General features: G+C 31.0%; 3 protein-coding genes across 3 annotated transcripts; 1 reads left to right on the plus strand and 2 right to left on the minus strand.

Annotated features, from left to right (window-relative positions):
• LOC104792978 (glucan endo-1,3-beta-glucosidase 14-like) lies at positions 2966-4808 on the plus strand. Its single transcript, XM_010519250.1, has 4 exons — positions 2966-3107; positions 3236-3572; positions 3763-4471; positions 4610-4808. The coding sequence occupies exons 1-4, from the start codon at positions 3035-3037 to the stop codon at positions 4682-4684; spliced, it is 1194 nt and encodes a 397-aa protein (XP_010517552.1). The 5' UTR covers positions 2966-3034; the 3' UTR covers positions 4685-4808.
• LOC104792979 lies at positions 5647-6180 on the minus strand. Its single transcript, XM_010519251.2, has one exon. The coding sequence runs from the start codon at positions 6178-6180 to the stop codon at positions 5668-5670; it is 513 nt and encodes a 170-aa protein (XP_010517553.1). The 3' UTR covers positions 5647-5667.
• On the minus strand, positions 14999-16491 carry LOC104792980. The gene is made up of 2 exons (XM_010519253.1): positions 16286-16491; positions 14999-15952 (listed from the first exon to the last, which is right to left on the minus strand). The coding sequence occupies exons 1-2, from the start codon at positions 16489-16491 to the stop codon at positions 15166-15168; spliced, it is 993 nt and encodes a 330-aa protein (XP_010517555.1). The 3' UTR covers positions 14999-15165.

Raw genomic sequence — 16497 nt, forward strand, 5'->3', positions numbered from 1 at the left:
AAGCAAGCGCACTGTGGTCCAAGTTGGAGATGGTTAACTAATTTTAGTCATCTATCACTATCAAATCCCAACAGTTAACTGGGATCAGTGATACATCATACATTTGTAATACCATACCAAAGAGATATGGCAGTATGTCGATTGTCGAGCATATAAAACTGAACCAAGTAAAAACCTATAAACACTCTCTTTTTTCACGTGTGAAAAACCTTTTAATTCTATTGCATGTAGATACATTTTATAAGCTTTAAAACATTCCTATCGGTGCTTTGCTAGTTAAAAGCTCTCATGTCATTTTCTTTTCTAGACGTCGATTTATTACTTCCCAAATGTTCATTCAACAATTCTACAACGGAAGTATAGTAATTAATTAACACAGTAGATCATGAATAAAAAATAAACCAAAATTGTTAACTTTTATCATTACAAATAAATAAAAACTTGTGTCATACATAATAAATCAAATTATCATTAACTTTTAGTCTTTTACACATACACATAACCTAACACAATCTGTTCGGCCGTGTATGGTATATACTTATGTCATGTATCAAATCAATCAATGGAACTGCCATAAGTCGACCGGTCGTCCATCCTCAGCCACGAAATCAAACTCTTAAAACGACGAACTTAAAGTTTTCAGCCAACTATAAACAGGCCAATTTAGATAATTGACTCATTTTTACATATTTAATTCTAACATCGAATTATTACTGGTTTCTTTAATTATGACAAGTTCAGTCGCTTGAGATGTAGATTTCTTATAAGTTGTATACATGTGTTCAAATAAAACGGCCCTTGGTGTCGCGAAAAAGAGAGAAGATTTCGTATTAAAAATATAAAAAAGAAGACACTACGGTATTTTGGATTAGATCAATACCGCCAAAAGTTCCACTATAAAACTAATGTAACTTTTTTAGCTAGCCACCCTTTCGTGAAAACGAATTGACTATCGTATACGTGATCAAGTTTAACCCTTTATTTTTTACCATCTAAAAAATATAGTAAGTAGAAATCAATTTGTTAAAAAATCAAACGCCCAACCAGACGCAGGCAGTTGCTAATATTTTGGTTTTATTGTATCATCATCATCAGGTGATTAAAATATAACTGATGGTTGAAATTGACTGACGGCTCCAAGTGTGTGACACTTCTCCGCCAACTTGTCTTATTCCCCTCGAAAGCAGGTTAGCAACATAATCCTAATTGACCATTTTATTTTAATTTTAATTTTAAATTTCTTAACGCAATGCTTTTTAGTAGTTGTTCGTCAATTTATACATATCCACACAGTTGTCCCGTTTAATTTTACAAGTGTTAGTATATCCACACATTAGTATATCGGCTTTTGTCTCGTAAAAAAACAAAAACAAAAGTTAAAACAATACTGCCTTTTGTCTAGAGGAATTTTCTCGTCCTCTATCATCTTAATTTGAATACAATATATTCGTCTTGAGAAATCGTCATATACATATACCATCAAGGATTTATGATCAGTAAGTAGTTGATACGAATATATAATTAACAAGTATGACAAAAAAAAAGAAAAGAATGTACAACAAGTTGAAAACCCAAAATGTCAAGACACTTAAAATAAAAGTTATATATCTTCCAGTGAAGTCTTTTATTTTTCTTGACGATTTGTGGCGCATTATGGTTTGTGTCTTCCAAAAATAATATTTTGGATTTCTCGTTCTTCACGTGCTTTATGGACTAGTATGAACGTTCGTCCGTGGTCTCTCGATTGCAAAAAGAAATATATTATATTTTCCAGGAATATATGATATATATAAACTTTAAAGTTGAAACGGAGGAGGCTTCCTTTAGTGTTACTATTGAATCCTTTGACACGTCAAGTCAAATCGGATCTTCAATTAGCTTTTGTCGAAAGAAATTTAGCTGATGGTATAATTAGGCTAGGATACACTTGCGGTCAAGATTCATGCGAAAATGTAATTGTTATTCTTCGAATCGTTTGAAGTTATGATTAAACTAACCACCATTAACATATGACCAGAAAAATTAATGATTCTTTCATTTAGTATAAATAATAAGAAAAATAAACAGTAGTTTTTTGTGATTAAGTATTTTATAAGACATTAATAGTTGATTATCAGTTAAAAAAAAATTCGAATTTTCCTGGACTGGGATTTAGTATGACTGATAAAAATAATCTATATAACCAGCTGAAATAAGTCAATTTTTTGTTTTAAGAACTAGTTGAAGTAAGAATGCTTAAATATTAAAAGTTATTGTGTTGATATATACTTTTATATATTTTTTCCTTCCGGATTGACGTAGAATAAGCTTTTGGTGTGTAGCAAAAGATTGTTTAAATTGACGACTACTCACCTACTAATTGAAACGAATTTTCAAATATTATCCGGTTACTTTATGAAAATTCTGCAATAATTTTCTATACGTCCACTTAATTATGTGTATCCCATTCTATTCTACTTTAATTTATTTTTTTCCTTTCTTTTTATTAATTAATATTATAACATTGCTCACTTTTTTTACCAACCCAATGGCTAGCACAACTTGTATAACACAGTACATGTAATGAAACCAAAACACACACGAATGTGTTTCCATACATGTGCATGCAAATTCTCTTTTCATACGAGTCTCCATCAAATACTAATTAAAGAAAATTTATATACATGTTTTATATAACCTAAATATATTTCTTTAATAAGAAATCCTTCGTTGTGGTTTTATAGATAGCCGTCGTCAATGGATAAAAAAGGCATAAATGAGAAAAGCAATATAGGGAAGGCAAAGCTAAACAATTTATTAACATATAAAAAAGATTTAAAAAAACATAAAACTTCAACACTAAACCATTTCCTTTTACACGAAATAAAAAACACGGAAAAAAAAAACAAACAAGCGAAGAAAAGTATTCTTCAACTTGGCTTGGCTTATTGTGTATGGTCTATATATATTCCATTACACCCTCTCTTAAAACCCAAAACCTTCACAATCATTCTCCTCTCTCTCTCTCTCTCTCTCCCTCTTTTTCTTCCTCAACATGACATCAAGAACATTCACAAGAATTTCCAATCTCATTCATCTTTTTCTCATGCTTTCTCTCGTTTTCTCAGGTGAGTTCTATATATGAGATTTTAAAATTGAGCTCTTAAGTTATGAAGTACGTTGCCGCGTTAATTATGAATGATGTGACATTATAATTTTCTAAAAGTTTCGAATCTTTGTTTGGAAATAAATGCAGGGAATATACTACAAAGAGTAACGTCTCTTGGCATCAATTACGGGCAAGTTGGGAACAATTTGCCTTCACCGGATAAAGTCATTAACCTCTTGAGGTCTCTAAGGATCACCAAAACAAGAATCTACGACACTAATCCTCAAATCCTTACTTCTTTTGCAAATTCAAACATTGAGATCATTGTCACAATCGAAAATCAAGTTTTACCTATGTTACAAGATCCTCAACAAGCTCTCCAATGGGTGAATTCTCACATCAAACCTTATGTTCCGGCCACTAGGATCACCGGAATCATGGTTGGCAACGAACTTTTCACGGACGACGACTCTAGTTTAATAGGGTAAGTTATAATCTTTGAAAATGAGATCTTTACACTGATTCACCTTTTCTAAAATAGTGCTTTGTCACTTATAACAATCACATTTGAAAAAGAAAAAAAAAACTTGCTATATTATTTTAAAGAGTTTGGTGTAATTTTTTTTGTCCACTAACGCTAATTTTGATGTATTCTCAATTTTTTTTGGTAATAGATACATGATGCCGGCCATAATCAACATACACAAAGCCTTGGTCCAATTAGGTTTAGACAGATACATTCAAGTCTCGTCTCCAAGCTCTCTTGCCGTCCTCGGCGAGTCATATCCTCCATCTGCCGGAAGTTTCAAGCCGGAGGTATCCTCCGTGATGCAACAACTTCTTGCTTTCTTGGAAGCAACGAAATCTCCCTTTTGGATCAATGCTTACCCTTACTTTGCCTACAAAGATAGCCCAAAAGAAATCCCAATCGATTACGTTCTATTCAACCGTAACATTGGCATGACCGATCCCAACACGAGACTACACTACGACAACATGATGTATGCTCAAGTCGATGCAGTTGCTTTCGCAGCTGCCAAATTAGGGTACCGTAACATAGAAGTTAGGGTTGCGGAAACAGGGTGGCCTTCAAAAGGAGATGCCGGAGAGGTTGGAGCGTCTCCTATGAATGCTGCCACGTACAACCGTAATCTTATGATGAGGCAATTCGCAGGAGAAGGAACTCCAGCGAGACGAAATGAAAGGCTCGACGTTTATATATTTGCGTTGTTCAATGAGGACATGAAACCAGGTCCTACTTCCGAGAAAAATTACGGTATATTCCGACCCGATGGTTCATTAGCTTACAACTTGGGGTTCTCTACAATGTCAACAACGACGGCGAATTCAGAATCTGTCACTTACTCATCCTCTGCCACTAAGGTACAATTTAGTATTCTATGTTTTGTTTTATTCGAATTTGGAAATATCAGGGGCATAACGATTAACGAGGATAAATGTTTGTTAAAGGACTAAATGTGTAACAATGAATTAATTCTCTGTTTTTTCTTCTTCTTTCAGGCAAAGAGGAACTTGGAGTATTGGACAATTTTGATATCGGCGATGATTCAAGTTGTAATGTCGAGACTATTTTAGAGAAAAAGAGTATCGAGAATATAATAACGTGATTGGTTAGGATATATATATATTTTATGTGTAAACAATTTAATTATTTAAGCTTGATAAATATAATCTTATATTCAATTCAATATTCCAAAAATCAAGTCGGTCAATAGTTAAAAAAATTATAAACTTAATTTTGTCGTTTAACAAGTAAATTGACATATGGATATTAAAATAATTTGATACAATTAATTAATAAACAAAGTTTATTTCTGAAGAAAAACTTATATCGGCGTCTTGACGTACATGAAAAGATTTGAGTAGCTTTGACCCTTAGGCATAGAATCGATAAACAACAGTCAGTTTAGAATCAACCATATACTATATTTATTTCTCTAATTCAAGAAATATGAATAACCTTAATTCATTTATATATAACTTTGGATATATATTGAATATAAATTCCTAGTTATAATATGAATATTAGAATGCAAAATCTATGCATTGGAGTGAACGGTACGAAGAATTGGAACTGATGCTAAGAAAGAAAAGAAGAAATTAAAAGCCATGAAACAAGAGCTTATGCTCACGATGCAAATCCACATGCTCATTTCCAATTCTATCGGCTTAATATACTCCCTTGTTCTTGCCCGCAAGACGATGCGTTTTTGACCTTGAAATATGAGACAAATATGCTCTTTTTCTCCATCTTTATTAATTCTCCGTCGTCTCTATATTATTTTGCCGACTTCTTAAGTTTAGTTTTACAAAAAAGATTTAACAATCTAGCCGCACGTACGTCAATTTATTTGAGTATGCTAGTATTATATTTTGATAATTCCTTAATAAACAATCTTGATGAACAAATATGCAAATTATTTTCATACATTGGACAGTCAAAAATCGATCGATTATTTTCCATATATCTATATTAAAAAAAATGTTTGTAAAAGAAATGAAAATTACAAAAGTGCCATGGGAGGAACAAAATCGTTTCACGTACCGGTTAACGATCTCTAAGGTTGTGTTTGTGTAGAAAGATCGCAAAAGAGAGTGGTAGCGGAATTAGGGTTCTGGTTATGGCATGGAGATGAACCGGAAGGAGGTACGAATCCTTTGGGAAGCATAACCGAGAATGTATCAGGTCGAACCGGACGGTTTAAGCCGTTACTTTTCCTGGCCATCATCTTGAAGTAGTCAGCACGATGATGAAGACCACGGCGACGAAGACTCTGACGATATTCATAGTAGTAGTAGTGGTAATTGTAACGACGAAGACGGTGGTGGTGGTGGTCTCGTTGCAACCGCCGGTTCAAGATAAACGGTGTCGTTTTCTCTATGTAGACGAGTTGGTGCGGTGATTCGTTGCCGTTGAGATAGGTTTCTTTCTTTTGTGTAGTAGTAGATACTCTTGTTTCTTGATTCGGAGATGATGATGATGATGATGAGGGCGAGGTGAGGAAGATGAGAGTGAGAATGAAAGAGACGATGAAGATTTTGAGAATGCTCTGTTTCATCGAATCATCCATTGCGATTGTGGATTGAGATATAGAGTATGGTTTCTGTTTATGAAAGAGAGAGTACAATGAAACATAAACGGAAGCGATGCAGTATATATGTGACTAGGTGGTTCCAATATTTATAGTGAATTAGCTAAAAATACTAATGAGTTTTCTTCACTTCAACAAACCTACAAATGATTAAATTAAATCAAACTTATGATTTGATTAATGGAAAATGAGTAGTGGAGTGATTTAGTAGTGGCGCATTGACAATCTACGAGATTGTTTTCATGAAATAATTATGTATTTAGAAAATGAAGTAACCAAAACTTTAATTCTTATTAATTATAATGATGTTTACTAGCCTGATAAAACTATTTTTTTTATAATTACTAAATAAAGACCCATGCAATGTGCGGGTTTAAAATATTGTAAATAAAATTAAACTTAATAAAATATATTAAAATATATTATTCATTATTTCTAATTTTTTTTTTGCTATAATACATTGATTTATATCCACATACAAATTTTTTATGTATGTTACTATTAAAAATGTATTTTTTACAAAAAAGTATACTGTAGGTTACAAATATATTATTTACCACTACCTAGAAAATATATATATGAACAAATTAAGCTAACTACTATATGTTTTTTTACTTTCACTTTTGCATAGTTTCTTTAATCACTAAAATTGTTGGCTCAAAAAACATTTTGAATAAAAATAAAATTACATCACAATAGTGTATGACTAACCATGGAGAGAACCTTGGTTCTGTCCTCCTCCCTTATGTAGAACCTTACGTCCAACTTCCTCCATCATGGAGAGAACCTTCGCTCTGCCTTCTTCCCTTGGAGAGATAACCTTGCGTCCAACTTTCTCCACCATAGAGAGAACCTCGGCTCTGTCCTTCTTCTATGTGAAGAAAACATGTTCACGTCTTTTAGTTATCTCCAAGTGACTCGTTCCAACAACTAATGAAACTAAAAACCATTTTCCAACGTCACAAATTTTTTAATATAATAAGATTATAATTATCTTATGCATCGTTTTACCAAGCTTGAAAACTGTGATTTCTGATCATTAAAATTGATATGTGTCACGATCTGATGAGTTACTAATTTTGATATGTGATTTCTGATTCTTAAAATTGACATGTGTCACGATCTGATGAGTTACTAACTTGAATATTTAATTATTAAAATTAGCATGTGTCATGATCTGGTGAGTTTTTAACTTTGATCTCTGATCGTTAAAATTAACACGTATCAAAATCTAGTGAGTTACTAATTTTGAGAACCAAACTTTATATAATAAGATATAATTACATTTTAAGGGTTTAACTGTACCATTAACAAACGGATTTTGATGTGGCTATTTTTTTATGGTTAACATTTATGATTTAACCGGTCGTATTCTTACGGTCCGGTTATGATTTAGAAATGGTCTGAAATACAGTTACACCTAAATTGTATTATGTATATACGAATAACATAAGAATTGCAATATAGTGGTAGGAAATGAGGATTATAAATATACCCAAATTCTAATTACTTTAATCGAAACTAGCCCATCACGGTATCATCTTTTAGGTAATCATCTGTATATACATTTTTTTGAGACATTGAGCAAATAAATTCTGTATCACTAACGTTTTGTTTATCGCCTGTTTGTTTGATTGTCATATGGGTAGAGGTGTCAAAATGGATCAAGTTTTATGGATCAACTCAACTCAATCCAATCCATGAACCCTAATGAGTTAACAAAATTTATCCTAATGAGTTCATGAATAAAATGGATTAATGCGTTAATTGGTTTAGTGGATCAAATAAGTTGAGTTGTAATGGGTAATAGTTAACCATTTAATCCATCAATTCTGTTTTTATTGAGTCAAATGTTTAAACCGGTTAAAATAACCAAAAATCTGTAAACCAATCAAAATGAATAAACCGATTAATGCTTTGATTTTTTCTCAAAACACACCTTAATCGTGATTTGAGGGTTGGATCTTCGCCGGCGTGAACCAGGCAGCTGGTTCTCTCCTCTCATCTTCGCCTGAGTTCAGGTTTGTTTCTTCTCTCTCCCATGTTTGGATAATCGAGAAGACTATATATATGATGCCATGTCTAATGTTGCAAGAGAAATTGACTTTTGGTAGACTCATCGAGCTTCTCCCTGTAATGATCAAGCTCCTGTTGCATATGCTCTTCGTTTAGACCAATGGCCTTGTTTGAAGTGGCTTGTTTGTCTAATGACAAAATTAAGTTGTGAATGGATGTTTGATTCAGGTTTGTGACAGGGAGAACATGCTTTTTTCGGCGAGGAGTCAATTGAGACTTCAACAGAGAGCGTGGCAGCGTAGATACGACGACGAGGAAGGAGAAAAATAAAACAAACTCAGTATAAAACCTTCGTTTAGAGGTTTGGTTCTATTTTCTTTAGGCCACGTTTGTATACCAAGCATTGCTTTTATTCAAAAAAAAAAAATTATTGCTCTAAGGGAAGACATGATTTCAAACAGGTTTGCTTGAGGATCTTGGCACTGCACCGCCTGGAGCGATAGTGGTCTTGCAAGCTTAAGAAGTGGGAACAGATTAGGAGTTGACCCAACATTCGAACAATGGGAACAGATTAGGCAAATAGTGAGATCTAAAGGCTTGTTACCCTTCTTTGATTGTGCATATCAGGTAAAGTCATATGTTTGTTGTGCTAGTTGTGATTTTTCTCTTCTTAAGAAGTGTTATTTTCTCATCTTAGTCCGAGGTAAAAAAAAACGCAACATGACTCATTTTTTTTTCTCTCTAAACTTTTCAGGGCTTTGCTAGTGGTAGCCTTGACTCAGATGCACAAGCGGTTCGTATGTTTGTTGCTGATGGAGGTGAATGTTTGATAGCTCAAAGTTATGCCAAAAATATGGGTCTCTATAGTGAGCGTATTGGTGCTCTTAACATTGTAAGAAACTAAAATTTTCAGTTTCATCGTCAAAAGAAAAGTAATCATATTTTTTTTTTGAAGAATGTTATATATTAGAAAAATGTGTATATTGGTTTTTTTTTACACCTAAACATAGATACTGAGTTTGAAACAAGGGCAGGCCATATAATTTCTTTAGGCCACGTTTGAATAAATTTAGATGATCTTTATTATTGTTATAATTTTATTGGTTGTTTATTTTTACTGATGTGTCAGCTTCTGGTTCAATACAGAAGTTGAGGTGTCAACACTGGAGAGAAACACCCTTGTATTTTTATTGTATTGATATATGGTTATCTATCGTAGATGATATGTATTTTTAATTATTTATATTATTTTATGACTATGATAAAATCATCTATATATATATAAATTATTTGATTGTTTGATATATTGAATATAGTTTACATTTAATTATATATAAATATAAATTGTAAGTGTGATTGTTTATATATGGCAGAAATTAGTTATTTTTTTGTTCTTTGAAATGTTGAATAAATATTAACAAAAAAAGCAAAACATATGTAAAACATAAACAAAAATAAGTAAAATATTTTTACGTATGTGTTTTTATAACATATAAAATAGACTTTCATATATCATATCATCTATTTTTTATTTTCACATTAACATTTTGTTAATTAATTAAAAATATATTCTTGTATAAAATTTTAAAACAACTTTTCAATTTTCATGTAGTTTTTCATTTTACTTTCAAACATCTAATACATTATATAATACTCTATTAATACAAATAAAAGATTAAGAAATATGAAATAAGAAGAATTAATAACAAACAAAATATCATGAATTTTTAAAATAAAAAGCGTAAACATATTTTCAAACCAAATATATAACCTAACTAAAAAGATATATGATCTTATAATTTTTATTATTTTGTGGCCTTGGGCAAAAACCCTTTTCATTACACGTGAGGCACGTCACTGATTGTGAGAAACTCATGGGGAAACAGATGGGGAGAGAGCGGAGACATAAAGATGGCACATAACATTGCAAAGCCAACTGGAAAGTGTGGAATCGCAATGGAGGCTTCGTATCCAATTAAAACATTTCATCTTCATCTTCTTCTTCTTCTTCTCCAAAAAATGGGATTCGTAAAGTTATCTCTGATGATCCTTCTCTTAGCCATGATCGGCGTTTCATATGCCAGGGACATGACTATCATCTCATACGACGAGAAACACCATATCACCACAACCACCACCGTGACAAGCCGTAGCGATGCGAAGGTTAAGAGAATCTACGACGCGTGGTTTGTAACACCCCGACCGCTACCTCTTAGTGGACCCTATGTTCAATCTCAGTCCATGGGCCCACCTTCCTTAATGGACCTCACGTCCTCTCACTAGGCCTGTAAGTCCAAAGAATAATGATCATGACTTGTATATACAAATAACAGCATTCGTTGGCAACACAAACTCTCATTAAACTTCTTCAGCTACACATGTTGAACAAAATCAATCGACAAAATCACAAGCATAAAGGGAGACCGAATTGAATTTTTAGAAATACAAGGGACTCAATCATCTTAGACCTACTCTGTATCACAAACAAAAACCGACTCTATACCTAAGATGCAAAGAGTTTAAACAGTCATGTATTAAAAATCTCCGCCTAGCACCGATTACACCCTGTAAAATCGCTAGATCCATCCTCTCCGCCTTGATTAATGACTACTCTCCGCTTATCATCGATTATCTAATTATGCTTGTCTAATTTGATTATAACCCGTCTAATTTGATTACTTCCCGCTTATTTTTTTGTATACAGATTATTTTTGGAGCCAAATATGAATTAATTACCTTTTTGTTATTTAGACATTTAAATTAAGAATTTTTGATGTTTTATAATAACTAATTTACAAACTTTTAATGAAAATCATAAAATTTTATTTTAAAATAATGTTTTCATGTGTTTATCATAATTTTAAAGGCAATACTGTACTTTTATATTTTATTTAATATCTTTTTAACATAAATAGAATTATACATATATTTAGTACTGATGTGTTTTGGTCTCAATCTGAGATAGAAAGGCAAATTATTCAGGTTTCGGTTTCTGTCTTTCAGTCTCAGATATGAACAAAAGCAGCTTCAAGCAAGATGTGATCGGATGAAGGCAATGTTAATCTACACCAGTGGGTATGAGTCTAGGGCATAAAATACTAAAATAGGGTTTGAGGATTAGGGTATAGGATTTAAATCTAAAACAATAAAATTATAATATTTTTTTGGATTAATTAATATTTAATTTAGGGAATATGTATAAATTCACACTTGGGAAATATGTGCTGCTAATCCTCAATGAAGAAAAACAAAATATAATGTTAATGAGTTTTTGAACTAGAGTTAAGGGTATAAAGAGTATAGGAATTTGAGATGTACATTTTTTGTGTTATCAACAATAAAAATATATTATTTTTGTTACGGCATTTTATTTTATAAATTAAAAAAATACTCAAATTTATATGAAGATTGAAATATGAACTCTACACACTAAAGGGTTTATGGTATAGGATTTGTTCAATCTTTAAACTTACTAGGCAATTAGTCCACGTGTGGTTGTATGCATAATAATTTTGATTATATTTCTTAAATTTTCTTAAACTAAAAATATTGTTTTACTAATGTATAATCTTAAAAAAATTATACTAATGTATGAATCTCAAAAAAATTTATAGCAATTTCTCACAATAACACTCCTGTCAACATTTTTTTTGGTACGGTTATTTATTATACAAAATTAAAAATATATAAACTTTTCTATAAATCAAAAATTAACCAATACTACAAAAAATTATTACAAATTGATTAGCTATATTAATATAAATAATAATATAGTAATTTAAACATTTTCCTAATATAAGAGAATCTATGTTTATGATCATGTTTTATAGAGGTTAAACATTGATTTAAAGATTTTTTCTTAATGACATTGTAAACATAAGACTGTAGTATAGTATAATTGAATCAAATAAAATTATTAAAAAATTTAGTAACTACGTATAAAATTATTGTATATGGAATATTCCTCATTTCAAAGTTTAAAGCAATTAAAATAATTAAAAAATATTAAAATTTTATGAAAAACATTTTTTCTTGAAAGATAAATATATTAGTTGGAGGAATGAATGTAAAATTATTGGATATGAGTTATATTGTGTTAAATGTAGAGTTAAATGGAGTTAAATGCCTTTAAAAGTGGGTTAATTATAAATATATATTTTAATTTATTTTTGACTTAAAAGAAAAGGAGTACCAAGTGGCTCAATCAAAATTTAAACTTACATTTTTTGATTGTTTTGTTGATATAAACTCAACACTCGCACATAATATTCCAAATTGAAAATATTACTTTTGAAGTGACAAACTAAATTAGTTTTTTTTAAAATATTATATTAACTTCAATCTAAAGATTTTTTAAAACCCCAAGAATAACTTCAATCCTTTTGTTTTTTTTTTTTTGTTTTTCACTCATCAATTTAATTTATAGTGCTAGATTTCATAATAATGGTTTCATCTTTAGAGGATTTAGTTAAATGGTATTTTAATAATTATATTATTTTCTATATTTCACTTTTTCATTTTGCTTAAATCAAGAAAATCATTTTTTTTTAATAATTAAGTTCTTTTTGTTTTCAAAAACCTCAAATATTAAATAATATAAATATTATATTGATCTTCACATATTTATCTATTGGATCACAAAACAAAATAGACTTTACAAAATAAAATAGACTTTATAAATGGATAATAATATTGATCATTCTAAATTATTAAAAATGATCCATGAATATGTGAGATAACCAGAATACATAATAGAGAATTAGAGATGGATCTTTTCAAGTTCATGACCTTATTGTGTGGTGAATATTGTAAGAGTATGAAAAATAATGACTTATAAGATGCTAATCTAAAATAGATAATGAAGATAAACCTTTTAAAACAGATTCTCAAATAAACTTGATTTTTTGTTAAAACCAACATATGTGAATTTAAATTTAGCTATGAAAATTTTAAAAATAAATATGAATAGATTAGAAAGGCAAGAAATATAAAAGAAATATTTGATTCTTATATAAATAAAATAAAAATTGAAAACAATGTTAATTCTATATAATACTTTCTAAATTAAAATATAAAATCAAACTCTTACAACACATATTAGATATAACAACATTTGATATTGGTGAGAGATGAGGAGAGAATGATTACTTACAAGATGATAATCCAAATTAGATAATAGAGATGAATCTTTAAATATAAAAACAATGTAAAATATATATATCATGTAGTCTCTAAAATTAAAATTTAGCATTAAAATTTTACAATGATATTTTTTATTTGGTTTTTTGTAACCCATACAACAAAAATAAGAAATTGAAAACATAAAAAAAAAACATAAAATGATTTGAGATATTGTGGAAGAGAATGAAAGAAGTGGAAGAGAATGAGAGAATGTGAAAATGAGAAAGTAAAAAATGCCAATATGAGAGAATGAGGCAATGCTTATTTATGTGATAAGAATTGATGGAAGTTAAATTTAGAATTATTTGAGTTACAAATATTATTTATTGTGTTTGAATAAAATTGAGTGGTGGAATATGATTAATTCAAAATTTATTTTATTTTCAGTTATAATTTTATTTTAATATATGAATTAAATGTATTGTGTTAATTGGGTCTTAAATATTATTTAAAGCAATTAAAAAATTAGAAAACAAATAAAAAAAAATAAAAAATAGAAAATATTAAATGAAAATCAACCAATAAGAAGAGACCAAAACCTTACTTTTATATATATGATTTGTGTATTTCTCAATTAACATAATAAAATGCAATGGATATATGTGTGTAATACTAAATTAGGTAAGAAAATAATTTTACAAATTAACTATAAAAATCGGTTAGTTTAATACTAGTATTTATAAATATTTTAAATTAAAAGAACTTCTTAAAATGGCATTAAAAAAGAAATGTTGACTAGACAATCAGTAGTATTTATACGTTGTGGGAAACGTTCTGTAGATAAGACATAAGAGTAAAGAAGATTTACATGTTAGTGTCAAACAAAACTTAACTTGGTCAGTGGAATTTCTCAAATGTTTAATTCCAAAACAACCTTTACTTTTATCATTACGTCTGTAAAACAGTATTACCGTCTTTGGTACTTTCATAACATGCATATGGGACCAGCATGGATAGGACTTCAGGGTACGCGGAAAAAAAAAGAAGAGAAAGTGTAGTGTAATAAACCTAAAATTGACCTGCTATGATCACCATCTCTACTAACTAGTTCTTAAAAGCTTAGTTACTTAATATAGAACTACTTTGAATTATGGTGGTTGGAGTGTGCATTACCATCGATTCTCCTTGGTGGCAATTTTGGTGTGGTATATTGAGATAGAACCCAAGACTGGAATGTATAAAGCTGCGCAAGCCTCAGTGAATTAATATATTAAGTAACTAAGCTTTTAAGATCTAGTTAGCAGCTGTACATGATTTAAGTGAAACTTGTTTGAAGAGAGAAATCTGGTTTGATGAATAATGTGTGGGAAGAGAGAATGAAGACAATACAGCTGCTGCGCATGCCTCGGTGAATTAATATACTGACTACTGAGGCATGTATATGACTAATTATTATAACTTCAAATGGTTGCACACAGGTTAATACGCTTATTTGTACGATATGTTAGTTAATTAATATACTTTGTCTGTACATATGAACGCAGAGACAGATGTTGTACAATGAAGTTAGAGTTCTTTGTTTTTTGTTTATTATATTGAGTAAAATAAATTAATAAAAGATAAGAAATTTTTATTATTATTAACAAACCAACGTAGAGTTTTTAACCAAACCACAATAAGTATAGTAGAGCTTGCAACACAATAAAATATAGTAAATACTACAAATCTTAAACCACACGCATATTAAAACGAAAAGAAGAACAGATATATAACTTGCGAGTCATGAGGGAGGTACGTAGATAGATATAAAAGAGAAGAAACATCATGCTAAGCGCGAACCTCAACCCAAACTCCTTCAATGTAAGAAACGCTAGGATTGCCATCCTCCCAAGTGCGGTTTTTCACCCTCTGGCGACCGGTTTTAGTGCCAATAATGGCTAGAGTTGTGGGAATCTGTGGAGATATCTGAAGTCGATGTTTTATCTGGTGAAAAGGTTGGCCGTGGAAAGGATTCCATTCGATGGGATCATTCTCTTGAGTCTCTCTGACACTCCAGTCATGGGATTGGAAGGTGAAGTCAAAACTATGGCCCCTTATAATAAATGATATTTTGTCCGCACATGGGGAGATGGACTCTATAGTCGAGCCATGAATTGGAAGGTTGTTTAAAGCAGGGAAAGAAGTCGCTAACCAATGCTGAGACCAGTTTCCGTTCCTCTTGGCTACATAATAAATGTGTAGCCTAGGATGATTCATAACATCCATGAAATCATATATGCGAAAGTCATCGATTAAGAGACAAACATAAGTGTTGTCTTCACGTGGATTTCCGGTGAGCACACCGTAACGGACCACAGTCCTGGGATATTGTGGGTTTCCAATGATGAGAGAGGGTAGTTCGTCCCGTTGTAAAGTGAAAGGGTTGAATAAGAAAGTTTGGTGGTGATTGCGTTGCTGTAAGGAAACGGAGTTGGACATGACAACCCAACCGAATGTTGATCCCAGGAATCTGGTACCTTCAAGACTTGGGTGTTCCTTATAGTGTAGCGTCTTTCTCACAGTGTCATAGAAACGGGCCTTTCCGGATCCCATTTCACGGTACAACAACCAAGACCTGCAAGAGAAACAAATTTAAGGGGAAGTGAGATGGCAGCATAAAAAACTATATGAATAATAAAAATGGAAGATATCAGAAGTCTCTCCAAACTAAATGAAATGATTTCTACCAAAAAAAAAGAAAAAAAACTAAATGAAATGATAGCAAGAAAAATAAACTTTCAGAGAAATGAGATTAGACCATCATTAGTGGAGTAACCCACTATAGTTACTCTCACATTAATTAATTATATAAATAATCATAAATTAAGTAAAGCAACCCTAAAAGAACTTAAGCAAAATCAACCTATTATTAGAGAACCCCAAAAAAGTTACTCAAGGCATATTTTACCTTATTAGTGTTTTACACTTGTTTAATTGGTTAAAATTTGGACCTATACACACTGATTCCTTTGAGTGTAGTTGTTGTTTGGTCAAGCCAAAGTGTAGCTTGATTCTGCCACATTGGCCGGTGATGTTGAGTGAATGTAGACAAACTCTAGGGATTTCCCGGATGGCAATGAGTGCATCCAAGAGGGTAGACCGAACGAATTGCATGATCTC

This window comes from Camelina sativa, chromosome 6 (genome assembly GCF_000633955.1).
Source record: "Camelina sativa cultivar DH55 chromosome 6, Cs, whole genome shotgun sequence".
NCBI classification, from domain to species: Eukaryota; Viridiplantae; Streptophyta; class Magnoliopsida; order Brassicales; family Brassicaceae; genus Camelina; species Camelina sativa.